The sequence below is a fragment of the Bombina bombina genome, chromosome 1 (genome assembly GCF_027579735.1).
Source record: "Bombina bombina isolate aBomBom1 chromosome 1, aBomBom1.pri, whole genome shotgun sequence".
Classification (NCBI taxonomy): Eukaryota; Metazoa; Chordata; class Amphibia; order Anura; family Bombinatoridae; genus Bombina; species Bombina bombina.
Genome location: NC_069499.1, coordinates 425,666,528 through 425,689,637, shown reverse-complemented (window position 1 = coordinate 425,689,637; position 23,110 = coordinate 425,666,528). Strand labels below are relative to the sequence as shown.

At 41.5% G+C, this 23,110-nt stretch overlaps 1 protein-coding gene across 1 annotated transcript in view; it reads right to left on the bottom strand.

Moving 5' to 3' along the window:
• Nucleotides 1-3,268: 3,268 nt before the first annotated feature.
• Nucleotides 3,269-23,110, bottom strand: part of GCA (grancalcin) — an 82,374-nt gene continuing 62,532 nt past the window's right edge. The window contains exons 6-8 of the mRNA XM_053698380.1: nt 16,120-16,233; nt 12,454-12,512; nt 3,269-4,403 (exon numbers count right to left, since the gene is read on the bottom strand). Of these exons, the coding sequence (XP_053554355.1) occupies nt 4,377-4,403; nt 12,454-12,512; nt 16,120-16,233 (200 nt within the window). The 3' untranslated portion in view covers nt 3,269-4,376. The remainder of the gene's footprint in view (nt 4,404-12,453; nt 12,513-16,119; nt 16,234-23,110) is intronic.

The following is a 23,110-nucleotide window of genomic DNA, read 5'->3' as shown; positions in this document are numbered from 1 at the left end:
TGAAAAAAACATGGGGGGTCCACCACCCTAGGATAGATGAGACCAGCTACTGAAGGAAAGGACCAACACCTTTCAGAACACACCTGCAAAAAGAAAAATTCCTTAGGACAGGGAGATCTGGACGGAACATTGGAGATCAATGCCCCCAACCGGAAGTCCAAGAAAGTCTGTTAAGACAGATTCAACAACAATGCCATGCCGACGTCTGTCTGGGCTAAACACATCACCCTCCCACAGCACCAATGAAGGCCTGAAGGAAAACTGCAGGGCATAAACCGATGAAGAACTCTAACTTTGAAAGGTCTTAAGGAAAAGTCTTCCTGAAAGATTAAACAGCATCCAAGGATCCATTTGGAACCTTCACGAGAAACTCAGATCTAAATCCAACTCTGAGGATTGAAAAGACCAGAAAAATCCCCTAAAATCACCTAGCAGACGATGGTTAGAAAAACAGAATCAACAAGACTCGGAAACTACTGTAAACTCTGGAAGTAGGATACTGCACAATAAATCCCAGATCCCAAGAAAAAACCTAGGATCAGCAATGAGGTACACTGAAAGATACGGTCCCCAAGTCCTAGATTTGCTTAAAAGGATGAGACAGGAAAGATATCCTTCCTGAACAAAAAGGTAGAGAACACCATATATTCTCCCTCAAAAGGGAATCTAATATGCTCTGCTTAAGGGACATCGAACCCAAGTAGGACGAGAAAACCCTTTATTGGGCCAAGCACCAACAGTGTGTGAAAATCTTCTCACCCTGCGAAAAGGTACCGGAAAAATGACTCCAAAAGTCAGCTGTTCCCCCTCTGCCGAATGACAAAATTAAGGAGAGGAAAAACTGCCCAGCAAGGCTGAAAGTAAAGCCTAGCGCCGGCCTCTAGGACCTCTGGATACATATGATCCAGTATCAGACGCTAATCCAAGGTAGAACCTAAACCAGGTCCAGCCTGTCATCTAGGATAAATGGGCCTGCTCTGTCTGGACTGGAAAAGCGAGAATAACTCCTCTCGTGTAGAAGGAAAGAACAGGATTAACTAGTACCCAGACAGGTAATGCCTGTCATCTAGGATATGACATATCTGTCATAAAACTCAAGGGTGAAACGGAAAATTCTTAAGTTCCAGCAGTGCTAGGAAAACTGAGAATAATCAAAAATAAGGAAAATAAGCTTTGAGGCTTAACTATTGTCTCGAAAATATTGAGGGAATCATCAACCTGAACAGAGATCTAGATACTTCCACTGGAAGTCTCCAACAATCGCGACAATCAAAATCACTAGTACCAAAATCCCAGTGGCGAAACATCTTCCTTAAGAGTTTTCTACAACAACCGAGCTCTAAAACCAAAAACTATCCTAAACAGAACAGAAAATAAAATAGGCAAGCGCACAAAAGAGACAGCCAAAGGAGTGTATATAAAAAAAAAAAAAAAAAAAAAAAAAAATAGAACAGGTCCAGCCTGTCATACAACACAAACTCCTCAGAGCTCGGAACTGGGATTCTAATACAAAAAGAAAAAAATATATAATTTACATAGACGATCCATCCCTCTCCACTTGTCTAGTCAAATCTGCTATCAGATTAATTCAGAGGACTGAGATTCAACTGACTGATCAGTACTGGGAACCTCTAACATCGCCAAAACCTCTCAGAAGTAAAGCAGGCGTGCCATTCTAAATCTCAATCCTCCTCGTTCGGAGGAATCAAATCAGGAGACTCCGATCCTGGAGGTTCTACCTCTGAAGCCTCAGAGAGCACCGCTTCCCCAGAAAACTGATCAGATACAATCGTCCTCAAACAAAACGGTCCTTAGGCAAGAGTGCATGAATTAACCCTTCTCTTGCACGTAGCTGGAAGAGGCAAAGCTGCTAAAGCCATAGAGATGGCCATGCGGAACCACGCAGTAACCTCTGGTGGGGAAAGAAAAAAAGTCTCCTTCCGGCAAAGGAGCAGCGGTATGCAGGAAAACTGCATGTGTAGGAACAGAAGATTCTAGGGAACACACCTCACGGGACAAAGAATCCTCAGAGGCGGATGGCTCAGTGGTCTCTAACATCTCAACATTGGTTGATGAGAAGACCCTATAGCGGCATACAGGAAAAGAGGGCTGGATTACCCAGGCCTCCTCACAATATACGCAGGTACCAAATTCTGTATCAGAGGGATCCCCCTCTAAAACATCAGAATCCTCTATAACACGTCTAAATTAAATTATTGAAAAACACAACTGGCACCTTATACCCCTAATGGCTGGGTACTCACCACCTCCTATGACCCAGAGAGAGGTAGATAAAATCGGCTCCTCTCCGCAGATACTCTGTCAGGAATCGGAAATACAAAAAAACGCGACCACTCCCAGTCACATCATGCAGGACTGCCCCTGCTAGGGAAAAGCGCGCCAGCTTTCAAAACGAAAAATAACCTATACGTTCAGTATCAGCCCATGAGCCCCAAAATGTCTACACATAAGCAGTCAAAAATCACATAACAAATATGATTAAAAGACCACACTGTTCAATAATCCCCCTCAGGAGATATTAACCCTTGATTCCATAAAGACAAAGTCCCACTGTGACCCTGTCTTCTATCGTTAACATGTGTGTAAAAAATGTAACGATCTACCGGAATCTATGCCGTGGAAAAGCAACACGGTCCTTCAAGTTTCACAGATTGTAGCAGCGCTTCTGACATAGACTTGAGAGAAGAAAGCAGGCAGCAAAACTTGTCAACGCTTAAGGAGCTGTTAATATGAGTCTGGATGGTTTCGCAGAAAGACTCTCCCTGCATCTCCAGACTAACTTTCATCAATGCTCTCACTGAGAGGCTGACAAAACTACTTAAAACTCCAGTCCCATCTCGAAGGGCAGATACCCTTCCTAAGGAACTACTCTGTAATCTTCTGACACTTCTCTGCCAACCTCCTGTTACGAAAGGCAAAGAATGACTGGGGGATGAGGGAAGTGGGGGAGGTATTTAAGCCTTTGGCTGGGGTGTCTTTGCCTCCTCCTGGTGGCCAGGCTCTGTATTCCCAAAAAGTAATCAATGCAGCTGTGGACTCTCCCTGTATTAAGAAGGAAAAGTCTATGTTTAAATGGAACGATAGCAAATATGCTAAAACAATTCTGGTACATTGGGCAAGTGTTTTTCTCAGAATTTACCACTAGCGAAGGTGTTGGAACTGGCTTACATTTTAATTTTTTAATTAACATGAAACCCCCCCCCCCCCCCCCCCCCAAAAAAAAAAAAAAAAAAAAAAAACACCAGTACAACTTTCCCACATTTTAATGGTGGAATCGTTTCTTCAATGGTTGCATTTATATCTTTATTTGCTATAGAAAGGAGTCATTAACAATGGTTTAAATAATTTAAGCTATACGTTACATTACTTAGCACAAAATGTTCATGTAAAAAAAAGTCTACTACATATAGTAAATAAGCACACTGAAAAATATGAAAGTGACAAAACTGGCTAATATAAATGCAAGTGCTTAACTAGATGATAATAAAAATTAAAAGAAAAATGTTTTAATGTTCTCACAATAGAATTGTTGTTACACACTGCAGTTGTAAGCATTGGTCAATACAGGTATCTAAATGTATATAAAATAGCAACAGGTTCACATTTATAAATTTGCAAAAATAAAGTACTACCAAAACTTCATTTATGTGCATAAAAGTTCCAAATAAATCAGTATGAAAAAAAGAAAAAACACAAAACAAAAAACAAAAACAAAAAATTATATATGGCACATATGCAAGGGCAAAAAATAACATTTTCACAAAATTCATATCCAGAGGGGAAAAAAATATTGCATTAATAAAAAAAGACTAGTAATTACATTCTGCATTTTCATGGCTAATGAAAGCTAAATAAGCATATATGATCATTGGCAGGTTATTAATATAATTTTACATTGTTAAGCTCCAACTGCAAACACAATATGTACTACATTAGAAGATCAATAAAAATGATATAGAAAAATTAGGCACCTGCATAGAAATTACGAAATGTTAAAAAGGACAGACTTGTCATCTTCAAGTTGACTATGGAGATTATTTCACTCCTGAATTAATTATGATAAAACATGTTTATGGTACTCTGGGGGAAAGTCATGGAGCACATGTGCTTTATTTATGGATATGTCCTTAAGGTGGATTAGGGTAAATATTTAATCATAAGAACCAGTAAATGTGTAACCTGTGCACTTAAGTCAAAGTATATATATATATATATATATATATACAGACTAATGCTTTAACAAACAAAAACAAGTAATTGTATAATTCACAGCAGGGTCACTTAGTTCCTTCCTAATAGAAGACTTCGAATATATTTCAATGCCATTCTTCTTGATTTGATTGTAGTCAAATGCTCTAAACAGACATTGTGCACTGCAAAAACTTAACACAAAAACAATAAATTAGCACCTAAAGTGTGGAAAAATCTAATTACCCCCCACCATAAAGAGAGACAAGAAAAAAAAAAAAAAGGGATGTAAACACTAAAAACAAATTATGCTTACCTGATAATTTCCTTTTCTTCTAATGCACAGCTGCATTCATTACTTTTGGGAAATAAGAACCTTGCCACCAGGAGTAGGCAAAGACACCCCAGCCAAAGGCTTAAATACTCCCCCCACTCCTCTCATCCGCCAGTCAGTAGAAGAAATATCAGGGTGAAAAAGGTGCCAGAAGAATATAAGGACGCCCCACATAAAATTATGTGTGGGGAGCTGTGGACTCTTTCCATCAGAAGTAAAGGAAATTATCAGGTAAGCATAATTTGTTTTTCTTCTTAGGAGTCCACAGCTGCATTCATTACTTTTGGGAAATCAATACCCAAGCTAAAAAGGACACCGAATGCCAAGACGGAAGGGTACAACTGGCGGCCCAAACTAAGGGCACCAGGCCTGAACCACAACCTAATAAAAAATCCCGCTTCGTTGAAGCCAAGAAAAATTTGAAAGAAAAAGCCCAGTTGACACTGACTCGCAGTTAGCCCAGAGCCAAACAAGAGACCGCGAACGGACTTGACTTAGCCAACAGTCCTCCAAGAGACACCGTCACCCAACAGACGGTCCCCCCACCAATCAACCCTCAGATGAAGGTGAAACAGTCAAAAGCCCCAAGGGGACAAGGAAAGGAAAACTCGAGGAAACCAAAAAAGGTTCCCTGAATATGAAAAGAATACCTCAAGGGTTTCTGGGCCCAGCTCACTGAGACCTAAAAAGGACCCAAACAGAGAAGGCCACGCCAATATGAAGCAAAAACCGGGATAATCCGGACACTGAGATAGAAAAACCATCTCCCCAACATCCTGCAAGCATGGACGCAACTGAAGAAGGGCCCACCCATAGAATACCAAAGTATTCCATGAAAGCGTGTAATAGACCCAGGCAATAACCTCAAGTTCAAGAACACAGAGTCCACAACAGGATGACACAAAAGGAGCTTGCAAGGAAGAATAAACAGCAGTCCACAAGAAAACGGACTGCACAAAAACAGTCCCAGGCAACCTAACCTGCCGGACCTACACTCAGGCCCCTAAAAAAGGGGAACACAAGCCTCCAAGGTCTCCCGAGAAGGAGAGTATACCCTCAGAACCCGCTCAGCACTCCCGCCCTCCACCGCATGGTGGAGGAAACTAAGTTCTTATGAGATCAGATGTCAGAGTGACGCAGCGGAAACTCCCCTGATCGGTCCTCTATGACCGAAGATTAACGGGACAGAACATCCTACCTTCCTCACGGACCTTCAGGTCCTCTCGAATGCTTAGTTAACATGTAATAAACGATAACCGAGCACCCTGCCCTTCTACCAAACCAGCAAGCAGAACAGCGCCATGTGCCTGAACAGTCGCCAGACCCAACGAACCCAACAAGACCAGCCTGCAGGCTGCATAAATCCTCCCTCAAAGGGGAAGAAAGAAAAACAGGCAGTTTTAACACAGGACTAACATGTCCAAAACAACTTCCGAGGAAGTATGGAGTATTGATCCCAGAAAGTTCCCGGAGGAAAAAAAAAAAAAATAAAAAAAAAAAAAAAGGGGACGTCCCATCCGATACAAATAAAATCAAGGCAACCCTAAGGTTAACGCCCAAAAAAGGACACAGGCCTAACCGTAGGACCACCCAAACGGAGCCCCATCTCTCAAAAACAGGGAAAGAACTCAAAATAAGGACAATAGGAGATTAGCTCATCCCCACATGTCTAACGAGTCGTAACATTCGAACTATCAGACTGAAAATTCCCGTATCTGAACGATAGGGTCATCCAGCGACTCAGATGTCTGAGCAATACGCAAAGGCGTGCAATCCGGTACCAAAAGGCACAACACTCTGGAACAGAACCCTCAGGATACTGCGGAGGCCCACCCCAAGGCAGAATACCAGAAATAGGGCACAAGCACATTCTCAAAGAAACGTCTCGACTCTGCAGACGAGCAAATCGCCAACATTATCTGAAAGCTCCGGGTGAAACACGCCACCCCGCGTGAAGGAACCATAAACTGGGTTACCCGCATGTGTAGGAGGAAGATTCGGTAGGGAACTCGCTTCCTGGGAGACAGGACCCCTATAGACGGATGGCTCAGCAGATCCCCGATTCCCCAAGCCCGAGGAACCGGGTGCTCTCATATGGAACAAAAATGGTTGACAGAAGTCAACCAGGCGAAACCGGATTTGTCAATGGACACAGAAACTGAATCAGATATTATAATCATGTCAGTATCAGAATCCTCCATAACTGAATCTGAAATAAGCACAGTCTCAGTATCAGAATCCCCCATAGCTGCAAAGAGGATATAGCAATATGGACTACAAAAAATAAAAAAAAACTGCACCGGACACCACCAATGGCTGGGGCACTCGCAACCTCCTATGACCAGACCCCCGCGGACTAGAATATCTCAGTTGCCACATGTTCGGAATGCGGAAATGGGAACAGAACGTATGCATGCCCGGACACAAGGTGAACCGTACAGTCCAAAAAGCGCACTCTGCCAAAAGGCCGCGTCACTTACAAAGGCCTCAAAGTTCCAAACCACGAGCCCTAAACCTCACACATAAGCAGGTTGAATCACACAACAAACATGATTATAAACCCACCTGTCCAATAACCCCCCCTCAGGAGGTATTAAACCTCGATTCCAAGATACTAACAGAGACTTATGTTATAAGTTAAACCCGCAAGGAGTATAGCCTCACAGGAAAACATTCACGTTACAGTACATTGAAAAAAGTAAAATAAAACAATCTTACTGGAATCAACGCCGTGGAACAGGAACACAGCCCTTCAAGTGTGACTGATAGTAGTATCGCATCCGCCATGGACTTGAGAGAAGAAAGCAGGCAGAGGAGTGAAGTTAGACAACACTGATTGCTTGAGGAGCTGTTAATGAGTCGGGATGGTTTTGCAGAAAGATACTTCCTGCATCTCCAGACTAACTTTTCATCCAAGCCCTCACTGAGAGACTAACAGGACTACTTAAAACTCCTGTCCTATGCTGATGAGCACTACCCTTCATAAGAGACAAAACTTTTTTTTTTTAATTCTGAAACGTCTGTCAACCTCCTGGGACGAAAGGCAAAGAATGACTGGGGGATGAGGGGAGTGGGAGGAGTATTTAAGCCTTTGGCTGGGGTGTCTTTGCCTCCTCCTGGTAGCCAAGTTCTAATTTCCCAAAAGTAATAAATGCAGCTGTGGACTCTTTCCATTTAAGAAGGAAATACCTTTGATACTAATGACAAACATACAAAACAAAATTTATGCTTACCTGATAAATTTATTTCTCGTGGTGTATCCAGTCCACGGATTCATCCATTACTTGTGGGATATTCTCCTTCCCAACAGGAAGCTGCAAGAGGACACCCACAGCAGAGCTGTCTATATAGCTCCTCCCCTAACCCACTCCCAGTCATTCGACCGAAGACAAGCAAGAGAAAGGAGAAACTATAGGGTGCAGTGGTAAATGTAGTTTAAAAATAAACACCTGCCTTAAAATGACAGGGCGGGCCGTGGACTGGATACACCACAAGAGAAATAAATTTATCAGGTAAGCATAAATTTTGTTTTCTCTTGTAAGGTGTATCCAGTCCATGGATTCATCCATTACTTGTGGGATACCAATACCAAAGCTATAGGACACGGATGAAGGGAGGAACAAGGCAGGTGCTTAAACGGAAGGCACCACTGCCTGTAAGACCTTTCTCCCAAAAATAGCCTCCGAAGAAGCAAAAGTATCAAATTTGTAGAATTTAGAAGAAGTATGAAGCGAAGACCAAGTCGCCGCCTTACAAATCTGTTCAACAGAAGCCTCATTCTTAAAAGCCCATGTGGAAGCTACCGCTCTAGTGGAATGAGCTGTAATTCTTTCAGGAGGCTGCTGGCCAGCAGTCTCATAAGCTAAGCGGATTATACTTCGTAGCCAAAAAGAAAGAAGTTGCCGAAGCCTTTTGGCCTCTCCTCTGTCCAGAGTAGATCACAAACAAAGCAGATGTTTGACGAAAATCCTTTGTAGCTTGTAAATAAAATTTTAAAGCACAAACCACATCAAGATTGTGTAATAGACGTTCCTTCTTTGAAGGATTAGGACATAGTGAAGGAACAACAATTTACTGATTGATATTTTTATTAGATACCACCTTAGGAAGAAAACCAGGTTTGGTACATAACACTACCTTATCTGCATGGAAAATGAGATGAGGGGAATCACATTGTAAAGCAGATAACTCCGAAACTCTTCGAGCCGAGGAGATAGCTACTAAAAACAGAACATTCCAAGATAAAAGTTTAATATCTATGGAATGCAAAGGTTCAAACGGAACCCCTTGCAGAACCTTAACTAAATTTAAACTCCATGGCGGAGCAACAGGTTTAAACACAGGCTTGATTCTAACTAAAGCCTGACAAAATGCCTGCACATCTGGAGTATCAGCCAGACGCTTGTGCAAAATAGACAGAGCAGAAATCTGTCCCTTTAAGGAACTAGCTGACAATCCCTTCTCCAATCCTTCTTGGAGAAAGGATAATATCCTAGGAATCCTGACTTTACTCCATGAGTAACCCTTGGATTCACACCAATGAAGATATTTACACCATATCTTATGATAGATTTTCCTGGTGACAGGCTTTCAAGCCTGAATTAAGGTATCAATAACCGACTCTGAGAAACCACGTTTTGATAAAATCAAGCGTTAAATCTCCAAGCAGTCAGCCGCAGAGAAATTAAATTTGGATGTTTGAATGGACCTTGGAGTAGAAGGTCCTGCCTCAGCGGCAGAGTCCATGGTGGCGAGGATGACATGTCCACCAGATCTGCATACCAAGTCTTGTGTGGCCACTCAGGTGCTATCAAAATCACTGAAGCTCTCTCCTGCTTGATCTTGGCAATCAGACGAGGGAGGAGAGGAAATGTTGGGAACACATAAGCCAGGCTGAAGGACCAGGGCACTGATAGAGCATCTATCAGCGCTGCCTGGGGATCCCTTGACCTGGACCCGTAACAAGGAAGCTTGGCGTTCTGACAAGATGCCATCAGATCCAGTTCTGGTTTGCCCCATAGTTTAATCAGCTGGGCAAATACCTCCGGATGGAGCGCCCACTCCCCCGGATGAAAAGTCTGCCGACTTAGAAACTCCGCCTCCCAGTTCTCTACTCCTAACTAAAGCCTGACAAAATGCCTGCACATCTGGAGTATCAGCCAGACGCTTGTGCAAAAGAATAGACAGAGCAGAAGTCTGTCCCTTTAAGGAACTAGCTGACAATCCCTTCTCCAATCCTTCTTGGAGAAAAGATAATATCCTAGGAATTCTGACCTTACTCCATGAGTAACCTTTGGATTCACACCAATGAAGATATCTACACCATATCTTATGATAGATTTTCCTGGTGACCGGCTTTCGAGCCTGAATTAAGGTATCAATGACTGACTCAGAGAAATCACGCTTTGATAAAATCAAGCGTTCAATCTCCAAGCAGTCAGACGCAGAGAAATTAGATTTGGATGGTTGAAAGGACCCTGAAGTAGAAGGTCCTGCCTCAGCGGCAGAGTCCATGGTGGAAGGGATGACATGACAACCAGATCTGCATACCAAGTCCTGCGTGGCCACGCAGGTGCTATCAAAATCACCGAAGCTCTCTCCTGCTTGATCTTGACAATCAGACGAGGGAGCAGAGGAAACACATAAGCCAGGTTGAAGGACCAAGGTGCTGCTAGAGCATCTATCAGCGCTGCCTTGGGATCCCTGGACCTGGATCCGTAACAAGGAAGCTTGGCGTTCTGGCGAGACGCCATGAGATCCAGTTCTGGTTTGCCCCAAAGTTGAATCAACTGTGCAAATACCTCCGGATGGAGTTCCCACTCCCCTGGATGAAAAGTCTGCCGATTTAGAAAATCCGCCTCCCAGTTCTCTATTCCTGGGATATGGATAGCTGATAGATGGCAAGAGTGAACCTCTGCCCATAGAATTATTTTTGAAACCTCCAACATTGCTAGGGAACTCCTTGTTCCGCCTTGATGGTTGATGTAGGATACAGTCGTGATATTGTCCGACTGAAATCTGAAGAACCTGACCGCAGCAAGCTGAGGCCAAGCCTGAAGAGCATTGAATATCGCTCTTAGTTCCAGAATGTTTATCGGAAGGAGTGCCTCCTCCTGAGTCCACGAGCCCTGAGCCTTCAGGGAGTTCCAGACTGCACCCCAGAAGGCTGTCATCTGACGTTACTATTGTCCAATCTGGCCTGCGAAAGGTCATACCCTTGGACAGATGGACCAGAGATAGCCACCAGAGAAGAGAATCCCTGGTCTCTTGATCCAGATTTAGTAGAGGGGACAAATCTGTGTAATCCCCATTCCACTGACTGAGCATGCAAAGTTGCAGCGGTCTGAGATGTAGGCGGGCAAACGGCACTATGTCCATTGCCGCTACCACTAAAGGGACACTCAGGTTAAATTACATTTTCATGATTCAGATACAGCATGTAATTTTAAACAACTTTCCAATTTACTTCCATTAAAAAAAAATGTGCACAGTCTTTTATATTTACAATTTTTGAGTCACCAGATCCTACTGAGCATGTGCAAGAATTCACAGAATATACATATATGCATTTGTGATTCGCTGATTGCTATAACATGGTACAAGGGGAGTGGAAATAGACATAACTTTGAAATTTGTTATAAAAAAAAAAAAAATCTACTACTCATTTGAAGTTCAGACTAAGTGCTATTGCATTGTCTTGTTATCTTGCATTTGTTGATTATGCAAATCTAATGTGTTGACTGGTCCTTTAAGCCGATTACTTCCATACACTGAGCCACTGAAGGGCGAGAAGTAGAATAAAGAACACGGCAGGAATTTAGAAGTTTTGACAACCTGGAAAACACTTTAATAAATGTGAAAAAGCAGAATATAAAAAAAAACGGTACTGTGCCTTTAAGAGAAAAAAAACAACAATCACATAAACTGCAAAACAGTGAAAAAAAAGCAGTAAACAACGAAATTTTTACAGTGTGTATAATAGGCTAAAATAGCATTGCACTCACTTGCAAATAGATGATTAACCCCTCAGGCTCAAAAACTAATCAGAAAAACAGTCACAAGCAAACTGCCACAGCTCTACTGTGGCTCCTACCTGCCCTTAAAACGACTCTTCAGTTATGTGTGAGAACAGCAGTGGACCTTAGTTACAATCTGCTAAGATCATCAAAAACCTCAGGCAGAACTCTTCTTCTAATTTCTGCCTGAGGCAAAAACAGTACAACGCCGGTACCATTTAAAAATAAACTTTTGATTGAAGATAAACTACACTAAGTCACCACATATCTCTTGATACTTCCTTTCTTGTCGAGAGCTGCAAGAGAATGACTGGTAGTGGCAGTTAGGGGAGGAGCTATATAGACAGCTCTGCTGTGGGTGTCCTCTTGCAGCTTCCTGTTGGGAAGGAGAATATCCCACAAGTAATGGATGAATCCGTGGACTGGATACACCTTACAAGAGAAACTAAGGAGTAATTCTAACAATATAGTTTAAAAAAAAAAAAAAAAAAAAACCCCTTTGAGATGGTAATATAAAACATTTTTTTATATATATAAATAAAAGATTAACTCTGCAATATACTTTCATTATTTATTTTGTCCCATTTTTCTGTAATTCCATTCTGAACTTGTGAGCTTTTCAGTTCCTGTTAGAAATGGAAGTGCAGAACACTAATTCCACACAGCCATTGGATGCGCACTCTAGTCACCTATTTAAAACTCTAAAAAGTCTAATTGGCCACAGAAGAGAAGGTAACCAAATAGAGCAACATGGCAGCTCCCATTGTTTATAGGCATTAAAACGTTACACTTATGTTGTCAATAATTAAACAGGAAATGAAAAGCTAAACTTTAAAAACAAATCTACATGGTATTGCATTCTATTTTTGGGGGTAACACTTGATATATACTTACATCATCATATAAAAAACTCACAACTCCTTGCTGCATGCTATCTCTTCTTCTAAAAACATCTAAGTAAGAAAAAAAAAAAGTAAGTTATTAATCTGGATCAAAAGCAGTTGACTGCTACATTTGCCTTCAAAGAAACAGGTTAGTCATTTAGTTATGAATACATTTGTATTAACATTATAGTAATAGAGATCATGCCCTGCACACGCTTGCACAGAATAGAAGCTATGTAAATACAGTAACCTGTGAAGGAGATACAAATGGAAAGAGGCGCCAATGGTGCAGATCAATGATGCATCTAAAGGAGATCAAAGCAGGATGAATGCAAAGGTACTCACTTGTAGAAGAGGCAATCAATCATGCCCATAGAGACAGGCTGGATTTCTGCAGCAGTCCAGCTAGCTGATACCTAGTAGGCAGCTTCAAAATGCAGGATACTGGCAAACGATAAAAACACACTAGCCAAATGAGTGTGTACACAGGAGACCAGGATAAGGGATTCGTGCCCTATAGGTAGCGTAGCTCCAAGAGATACTGAACACTGAGAGGTTATTTAAAAACAGATAGTTTTATTAAAAACTTGTTTAAAAAACACAACTCGTATTCGTGCCAGTAAAAACTTGAGCAAATGGAGAAACAATGCAACGCGTTTCTCAGTAAGAACTGTTTCATCAGGCATGTTTAACACATTTTTCTGTCCTTAAATAGGACTACGCTACCAACCGGTCTATCACCCCCCCTCCCCCCTCGTTACACATCTATTAACCAATGGGAACCCTTCGTTTTGACACTCCCACCTTGCTGTGTTAAAGGTTGTTATTAACAACCAAATATTTGGATATACATATAGTTGTTTATACTGCTCGAATAAGGTACTCTGTGTGCATAAAAAGGTAAAGCATGTTAACAGTATTTAGACAATAAGTCTATAGTTGTTTATAACAAAACATTAATGTAATCGGGTAGTAAAAAAAGCTTTTCCCTAACTGGTAGATGCCATTATCAATCAAATTCGTCAACCAGCGTAACTACACGAATCCTTTGATTAAAATAAGAAGGCCTATTAGTTATCTTATTTTAATCAAAGGATTCGTGTAGTTACGCTGTTTGACGAATTTGATTGATAATGGCATCTACCAGTTAGGGAAAAGCTTTTTGTACTACCCGATTACATTAATGTTTTGTTATAAACAACTATAGACTTATTGTCTAAATACTGTTAACATGCTTTACCTTTTTATGCACACCGAGTACCTTATTCGAGCAGTATAAACAACTATATGTATATCCAAATACCCGTATTGTCCCGAGTATAGGCCGCTCCTGATTATAAGCCGCACCCTTAAAGTTTGGTACCATTTTAAAGAAATTACATTTTTTAACTCTTAGCCTCACTCCCTGACAGATAAGTCTCCTTACCCTGCCCCTCACACACACAGCCCCCTCATAACCCTCAGACTGCCTCCTCTTAATCCACTCAGCTTCCTTCCCTCACACAGTGCCCACTACTCTATTACTGTAACTACCGGTACCTCTTAGCACCCTTCATCAATTATAACTCTCTCCTCACCACACACATAAGGTGGCACCTGTTATCTCAGACGCTGTGTCACAGATAACGCGCAATCTTAAACCCTTCCACTCCCATCCTGTGCTCCTGACATCCTGGGCAGCAGTGGTGTGCTGGCTCTGTGTCTCTGTCCGGCTGCGCTCTCCATGTTAAACTCGCTGCTCCTGAGTGCAGCTTTAAGTTGGCGGTGTCTTAGCATGTCGGCGGCGGCCAGTGGAGTCTCCAGGAAACCCTCCCTGCAACAAACACTGTGCTTCCGCTTCCCTCCCTGCAACAAACACTGTGCTTCCGCCTAACCTACTTACAGTATGCCGGTATTTGTATACTGTTTTGGGCAACATCCCGAGTATAGGCCGCACCCCTAATTTAAAGACTTGCATTAGGGGAAAAAAGTGCGGCCTATACTCGGGACAATATGGTATTTGGTTGTTATCAACAACCTTTAACACCGCAAGGTGGGAGTGTCAAAACGAAGGGTTCCCATTGGTTAATAAATGTGTCACGAGGGGGGTGATAGACCGGTTGGTAGCGTAGTCCTATTTAAGGACAGAAAAATGTGTTAAACATGCCTGATGAAACCGTTCTTACTGAGAAACGCGTTGCATTGTTTCTCCATTTGCTCAAGTTTTTACTGGCACGAATAAGAGTTGTGTTTTTTAAACAAGTTTTTAATAAAACTGTTTTTAAATAACCTCTCAGTGTTCAGTATCTCTTGGAGCTACGCTACCTATAGGGCACGAATCCCTTATCCTGGTCTCCTGTGTACACACTTATTTGGCTAGTGTGTTTTTATCGTTTGCCAGTATCCTGCATTTTGAAGCTGCCTACTAGGTATCTATCAGCTAGCTAGACTGCTGCAGAAATCCAGCCTGTCTCTATGGGAATGATTGATTGCCTCTTCTACAAGTGATATATGTACCCTGTGCATTCATCCTGCTCTGATCTCCTTTAGATGCATCATTGATCTGCACCATTGGCGCCTCTTTCCATTTGTATCTCCTTCACAGATTAACTTCGTTCCAAAAGAAAGCAGAGAGCTGCCTATTAACCGCTGTTACTCCTCACCTTCATCTGTGGGACTTTTCTTCTGCTGGAAACCTGGACATTAAGTATAACAAGTAACTCCTTGGTCTAGGGGTTCACTCCACACGTTGTGGGATTTTTGGGACATTGTAACTATTCACTGTATTATTACGATTTTGTCTATACCATTTATCGTATATATTACTTTTTCACTGATATACCCCTTAATATAGATAAGATCTAATAGTTTATTGTAAATGTATATTGTACTTAGCGCCTCCTAGAGGATATCAGAGCATTCTGGTTTTTGTTTATGATATCTATGATTTACACCATGTAAATACAGTAAACTGTGTGTACGTGCATACATAATCTTCCTCTACTACATAGGTTAGTTTAGAATAAAATCAAGACATTTTTATTTAGTTCTCATTTCTGGTGCCAGTCAGTTCCAGAAAGCTTTAAAAAGTTATTTTGTTTAGTCAATTGAATTGGGTTTGTGATCACCATGGCTTGAAAGGGACTTTAAACCCCAAAATGTGTCATTAAGATAGAACATACCATTACTTAAAAAAAAACCACAAACACTAATAACTTGCTACACACACACACCTTAAAATATACATTTTTATTAAAACCGTTGTGAACCAGAGTAAATTTTGATTTATACTTAAAAGGGACAGTTTATTCAAAAAATGTCTCCCCTTCAATTTGTTCCCAATAATCCACTTTACCTGCTGGAGTGTATTACATTTCCCATTGTTCTCTCCAAGTACTGGTGATTTGTTTATGGACAGATAAGACAAATAAGCAAGTATATGTACACAATGTGAAACAGTAATGAGATCTGATTATACCTACAAGCTCAACCCCTTTTATTAGGTTGTGGCTTCAAATCACAAAACCAGCTAATTCATATACACAAACTTTAAAAATGCAAATCTCCTACATTTTATACTCAGCAGCTGGTAAAAAAAAGTATTTGGAAACACATTAAGGGAAAAATAATTTATAGTATACTGTCCCTTTAAATGGCAAGCTGAAAACAGAACTGCACAATTAATGTTTTAAAATACCTGTTAATGCTCGCAGTTTCACACAGCATGCAACATAATCATCAAAATAGATTCTGCCATTCTTGCTGTAACGTTTCAAAACAGTATTCACTGTCTGAGGGTTTAGTCTGTAGCCTAAAAGGGGAACAGAAAAAATAAAAAATAATAATAATAAAATACACAAGCATAGTTACAGGTGTAGTGATCTTAATGGGACATGAAACCCAAAATGTGTCTTTAAGTGACACTCAGGTCAAATTAAATTTTCATGATTCAGATACAGCATGTAAAACTTTGCAATTTACTTCCATTTAAAAAAAAAAAAAAAAAAAAAAAAAAAAATGTGCACAGTCTTATATTTACACTTTTTAAGTCACCAGTTTCTTCCGAGCATGTGCAAGAATTCACAGACTATACGTTTACGCATTTGTGATTGGCTGATTGCTATCACATGGTACAGGGGGAGTGGAAATATACATAACTTTGAAATGTTAGAAAAAAAAATCTACTACTCATTTTAAATTCAGAGTAAATGCTATTGTATTGTCTTATCTTGCATTTGTTGATTATGCAAATATACTGTGTTTACTGGTCCTCTAATTCAGACAGAGAGCAAACAGTTAAAAAAAAAAAAAAAAAAAAAAAAGCGCAAGGAGAGAGGAAAGGGCAGAGGGGAATTATAAAAAAAACCAAATTATGCTTACCTGACAATTTTATTTCCATCTGTGCGAGTCAAGTTCACTGCGTCATTCATTAATTGTGGGAATTAAGAACCTTGCCACCAGGAGGAGGCAAAGACACCACAGCCAAAGGCTTAAATACCTTCCCCATCCCCCAGTCATTCTGCCAAGGGAACAAGGAACATTAGGAGAATATCAAGGAATAAATGGTGCCAGAAGAATATTAAATTTAGGTCCACCCCCCAGAGAAATGGGCGGGAGCAGTGGACTCTCTTCCCACAGATGGAAATGAAATCATGTAAGCATAATTTATGTTTTCCATCTTAATGGGAGGGAAAGAGAACAAACAGAGAAAGAAGTTTGTCTAAATTCCTACGTGGCCTGAAGATAGGACTACAAGGAACAAACCAAATCCAAAATAACGTTGAAAGGAACCACAATCTATTGATTGATGTTGTGAATTGACACAACCTTAGGAAGAAAACCTAACTTGGTTCGTAGAACAGCCTTTTCAGCATGGAAAGCCAGATAAGGAGGGACGCATTGCAAGGCAGTAATCACAGATACTCTGCACGTAGAAGCAATAGCCCGTAGAAAAGGAACCTTCCAAGACCATTCAAATGTCTACTTAATGCATAGGCTCCAAACGGAGCCCATGCAAAACCTAAAGAACAAGATTTAACTCCAAGGAGGAGCAATAGATCTAAACACAGGTCTGATCTTAGAGCCTTAAGTACTGACTGCACATCTGGAAGCTCAGTGAAACTCTTGTGCAGTAAACACAGAAATCTGTCCCCTCAGGGGACTTGCAGAAAAACCCTTCTCCAGTTCATCCTGGAGAACAGAATAAGTAGGTCCTCCACACCTTATGATAGATGCAACAAGCTACGAGCTTGAATGAGAGTAAAAATAACACTCAGAAAACACTCTCTTGGCTAGGACTAAGCGTTTAATCTCCACGCAGTCAGCGTCAGAGTTCTAGACATAGATAAACAAAGAGACCTTGGTCAGCAGATCTCTGCGACAAGTTAACTTCCACGGAGGAGATAACATCCCCACTATTCCGCGAACCATATCCTCCGGCACCAAGACGGAGCAATTAATATCACCGACGCCTGCTTGATTTGAGCCACTACACTAGGAAGTAGTGGTAACAGCCGTAAACGATAAATTAGATTGAACCTCTTAAGGCACAGCTAATGCATCAGTTAGCTCCGCCTGAGGATCCCTGTACCACAACCCATATTTGGGTAACTTGGTAATAAAACGTCATAAGATCTTCCTCTTGCAAATCTCTGCAAACACTCGGGATGGAGAGACCAATCCCCAGAATAAAGTATTGTCTGCTTCCCAGTTGTCCACACACGGAATGTGCATCGCTGACAGAGAACAAATGTGGGTCTCCGTCCATTTCAGAATCCAAGATACTTCCCTCATAGCTAGGGAGCTTCTCGTTCCCCCTGATGGTTGATGTAATCCACCGAGAATATATTGTCCGATTGGAATCTGATAAACTGGGACGAACCCAGCAGAGGCCAAGCCTTCAGAGCATTGTATATTGCCCGAAGATCCAAAATCCGACCGGGAAGGAGCATTTCCTCCTAAGTCCATAGGCCCTGGCAGATGTCAGCTTCAAAGGGAGACATCAAGCTCAAAGGTTGAATATGTGATAAAACACTTCTTTATTTCGGAGTCATCTGCATGTGTTTTTATCACAGATTCAACCTTTGAGCTTGATGTCTCCCTTTGAAGCCGACAACGCTGTATAAGGGTGGGTAAATACCGCCCACAGTGTATGGGTCTCAACGGCTATTTTATAGGATGTGCCGTTATTTGTTGGTAGCATAAAGTGTGGTGCAAAGCAGCCTTCACTCTGGCTGTGAGTGTGGGGAGTAGAGAGCCTTGTGTTATTGGCTTATACGGCTTATGTAAGGTAATGTGTAAGGATTAGATGCAGAACGACTTTTACTCTGCACAGTGATTACAGTGAAAGACAGCTCCTGCTGCTCGTAAGCGTGTGGGTGTGTTTGTGCAGACAGAACGTTCTGTTGAAAGGAAGTGAGGGGAGATAGTGAGGGGGGTGCCAGTGTCTCACTGAACTGAATGAAAGGAGCGCACAGGGACAAAAGGATCCTGTACTAGTGCAAGCTTTTGAGAGACGTCAGAGAAGGAGGAGGAGTCAGGTGGCCATAAAAATAATAATAATAATAATAATAATAATAATAATATATACATATACATACATATACATTTTATATATATATATATATATATATATATATATATATATATATATATATATATATATATATATATATATATACACACACACACACACACACACACACATACATATACACACACATACACATATATATATATATATATATACACACACACGAAAAAAGTCGGCATTCAATATTTTACTTTTTTATTTTATTTCTTTAAGCATTAAAATTTAGATATTTGTTGGATTGAAACTAAACGAATGCACAACTCTACTAAACAGCAACCCCCAGTTCTACCACTATAGTTTGATGTTGGCTAATCTTGTAAATAGGCCCTGTGCAATAAACCCTTTCATGCCGGGAGCCAATGGCGTTAAAGCCCAGCGCCATTAAGATGGCATGGAACGTCCCAATGGCGTGAAGCGGTTTAACAACTTGTCATGTCAAAGCAAGAAAAAGAAAAAAAAAATCTCCCACAATTCTGACAATCACACCAGCAGATAAGAAGTATAAGCAAAAAAAAGTGAAAGAAAACTGTCATGATGTGGAAAAAAAGTAGAAAATAAGAAAACAGAATGTGCCAACAATGTGACCAGGGAGTAATAGAAGATAAGGCACACTTCTTGCTGCAATACCCTAAATACACTAATAGAAAAAAAAACCTATCGACTGTGATACCTTATTTCAACTTCATTGATGAGTAGGAAAAAATAAAAATTTGCAGAGACTAATATCCCCATAGGATCCCATTTTTTCTAAATAACATGCTTACGAGAGCGAGAGCCACCTTTGCGATACGTGAACTAAAGCCCACGGGAAGAGTAAGGGGTATGCGGGGAAAAAAAAAAAAAAAAAAAAAAAAAAGGGGGGAAGTGAATTAACGATTTTTAAAAACATACAAAAATTACATAAAGTAGGTGAAATAACTAGAGGGCGCCAAAGAATGATCTACAAATTATGTAGTGCAACACTGTAGTACCAAAAAGTATCATCTACAATCATAGATCTATATACCATTTAATGTGGATAAATACGCAGAAAGTCCATCAAGCACAAATTACAAACTCTCCCAAAAAACATTCATTCGTTGGTAGAAAGATTAGGCAGCAGCTCCTTTAATGATCTTCACGTCAAGGGGATCACTAAAGAAATAAGACAGAAAGGGCGTCGCCTCGTGCAGATGTATTAACAATGACCTCCACACCATACACGCTACAGAGTGGTACGCACAAAGGTGTTGGCACTCACATGTGCTATTTCAGGCGTGCTAAAAGATCAGAGTTTCAGCTCACTGTTAAAAACAGCTCTCTCCCAGATACCAGCCCTACCGCTTCCGTGTGACTTGTGCCTCCACATCGAGGTTAACAACTCCAGACTGTTGTATGCGGCTAAAATAACTTAATTTTTTTTAAACCCATCTAAAACAAAACAAAAAAAAAAATGTTATTTTTGCTCACATGAAACATGTTTTTGGCTCTAAATGCCGTTTGATACACAAATTCAGAATTTGTGTTTTAAAAACAGAATTTATGTTTACCTGATAAATTTCTTTCTCCAACGGTGTGTCCGGTCCACGGCGTCATCCTTACTTGTGGGATATTCTCTTCCCCAACAGGAAATGGCAAAGAGCCCAGCAAAGCTGGTCACATGATCCCTCCTAGGCTCCGCCTACCCCAGTCATTCGACCGACGTTAAGGAGGAATAATAGCATAGGAGAAACCATATGGTACCGTGGTGACTGTAGTTAAAGAAAATAAATTATCAGACCTGATTAAAAAACCAGGGCGGGCCGTGGACCGGACACACCGTTGGAGAAAGAAATTTATCAGGTAAACATAAATTCTGTTTTCTCCAACATAGGTGTGTCCGGTCCACGGCGTCATCCTTACTTGTGGGAACCAATACCAAAGCTTTAGGACACGGATGAAGGGAGGGAGCAAATCAGGTCACCTAAATGGAAGGCACCACGGCTTGCAAAACCTTTCTCCCAAAAATAGCCTCAGAAGAAGCAAAAGTATCAAACTTGTAAAATTTGGTAAAAGTGTGCAGTGAAGACCAAGTCGCTGCCCTACATATCTGATCAACAGAAGCCTCGTTCTTGAAGGCCCATGTGGAAGCCACAGCCCTAGTGGAATGAGCCGTGATTCTTTCGGGAGGCTGCCGTCCGGCAGTCTCGTAAGCCAATCTGATGATGCTTTTAATCCAAAAAGAGAGAGAGGTAGAAGTTGCTTTTTGACCTCTCCTTTTACCTGAATAAACAACAAACAGGGAAGATGTTTGTCTAAAATCCTTTGTAGCATCTAAATAGAATTTTAGAGCGCGAACAACATCCAAATTGTGCAACAAGCGTTCCTTCTTTGAAACTGGTTTCGGACACAGAGAAGGTACGATAATCTCCTGGTTAATGTTTTTGTTAGAAACAACTTTTGGAAGAAAACCAGGTTTAGTACGTAAAACCACCTTATCTGCATGGAACACCAGATAAGGAGGAGAACACTGCAGAGCAGATAATTCTGAAACTCTTCGAGCAGAAGAAATTGCAACTAAAAACAAAACTTTCCAAGATAATAACTTAATATCAACGGAATGTAAGGGTTCAAACGGAACCCCCTGAAGAACTGAAAGAACTAAATTGAGACTCCAAGGAGGAGTCAAAGGTTTGTAAACAGGCTTGATTCTAACCAGAGCCTGAACAAAGGCTTGAACATCTGGCACAGCTGCCAGTTTTTTGTGAAGTAACACCGACAAGGCAGAAATCTGTCCCTTCAGGGAACTTGCCGATAATCCTTTTTCCAATCCTTCTTGAAGGAAGGATAGAATCCTAGGAATCTTAACCTTGTCCCAAGGGAATCCTTTAGATTCACACCAACAGATATATTTTTTCCAAATTTTGTGGTAAATCTTTCTAGTTACAGGCTTTCTGGCCTGAACAAGAGTATCGATAACAGAATCTGAGAAACCTCGCTTCGATAAAATCAAGCGTTCAATCTCCAAGCAGTCAGCTGGAGTGAAACCAGATTCGGATGTTCGAACGGACCCTGAACAAGAAGGTCTCGTCTCAAAGGTAGCTTCCAAGGTGGAGCCGATGACATATTCACCAGATCTGCAACCAAGTCCTGCGTGGCCACGCAGGAGCTATCAAAATCACCGACGCCCTCTCCTGATTGATCCTGGCTACCAGCCTGGGGATGAGAGGAAACGGCGGGAACACATAAGCTAGTTTGAAGGTCCAAGGTGCTACTAGTGCATCCACTAGAGCCGCCTTGGGATCCCTGGATCTGGACCCGTAGCAAGGAACTTTGAAGTTCTGACGAGAGGCCATCAGATCCATGTCTGGAATGCCCCAAAGTTGAGTGACTTGGGCAAAGATTTCCGGATGGAGTTCCCACTCCCCCGGATGCAATGTCTGACGACTCAGAAAATCCGCTTCCCAATTTTCCACTCCCGGGATGTGGATAGCAGACAGGTGGCAGGAGTGAGACTCCGCCCATAGAATGATCTTGGTCACTTCTTCCATCGCTAGGGAACTCCTTGTTCCCCCCTGATGGTTGATGTACGCAACAGTCGTCATGTTGTCTGATTGAAACCGTATGAACTTGGTCCTCGCTAGCTGAGGCCAAGCCTTGAGAGCATTGAATATCGCTCTCAGTTCCAGAATATTTATCGGTAGAAGAGATTCTTCCCGAGACCAAAGACCCTGAGCTTTCAGGGATCCCCAGACCGCGCCCCAGCCCATCAGACTGGCGTCGGTCGTGACAATGACCCACTCTGGTCTGTGGAATGTCATCCCTCGTGACAGGTTGTCCAGGGACAGCCACCAACGGAGTGAGTCTCTGGTCCTCTGATTTACTTGTATCTTTGGAGACAAGTCTGTATAGTCCCCATTCCACTGACTGAGCATGCACAGTTGTAACGGTCTTAGATGAATGCGCGCAAAAGGAACTATGTCCATTGCCGCTACCATCAACCCGATCACTTCCATGCACTGAGCTACGGAAGGAAGAGGAACGGAATGAAGTATTCGACAAGAGTCCAGGAGCTTTGTCTTTCTGGCCTCTGTTAGAAAAATCCTCATTTCTGAGGAGTCTATAATTGTTCCCAAGA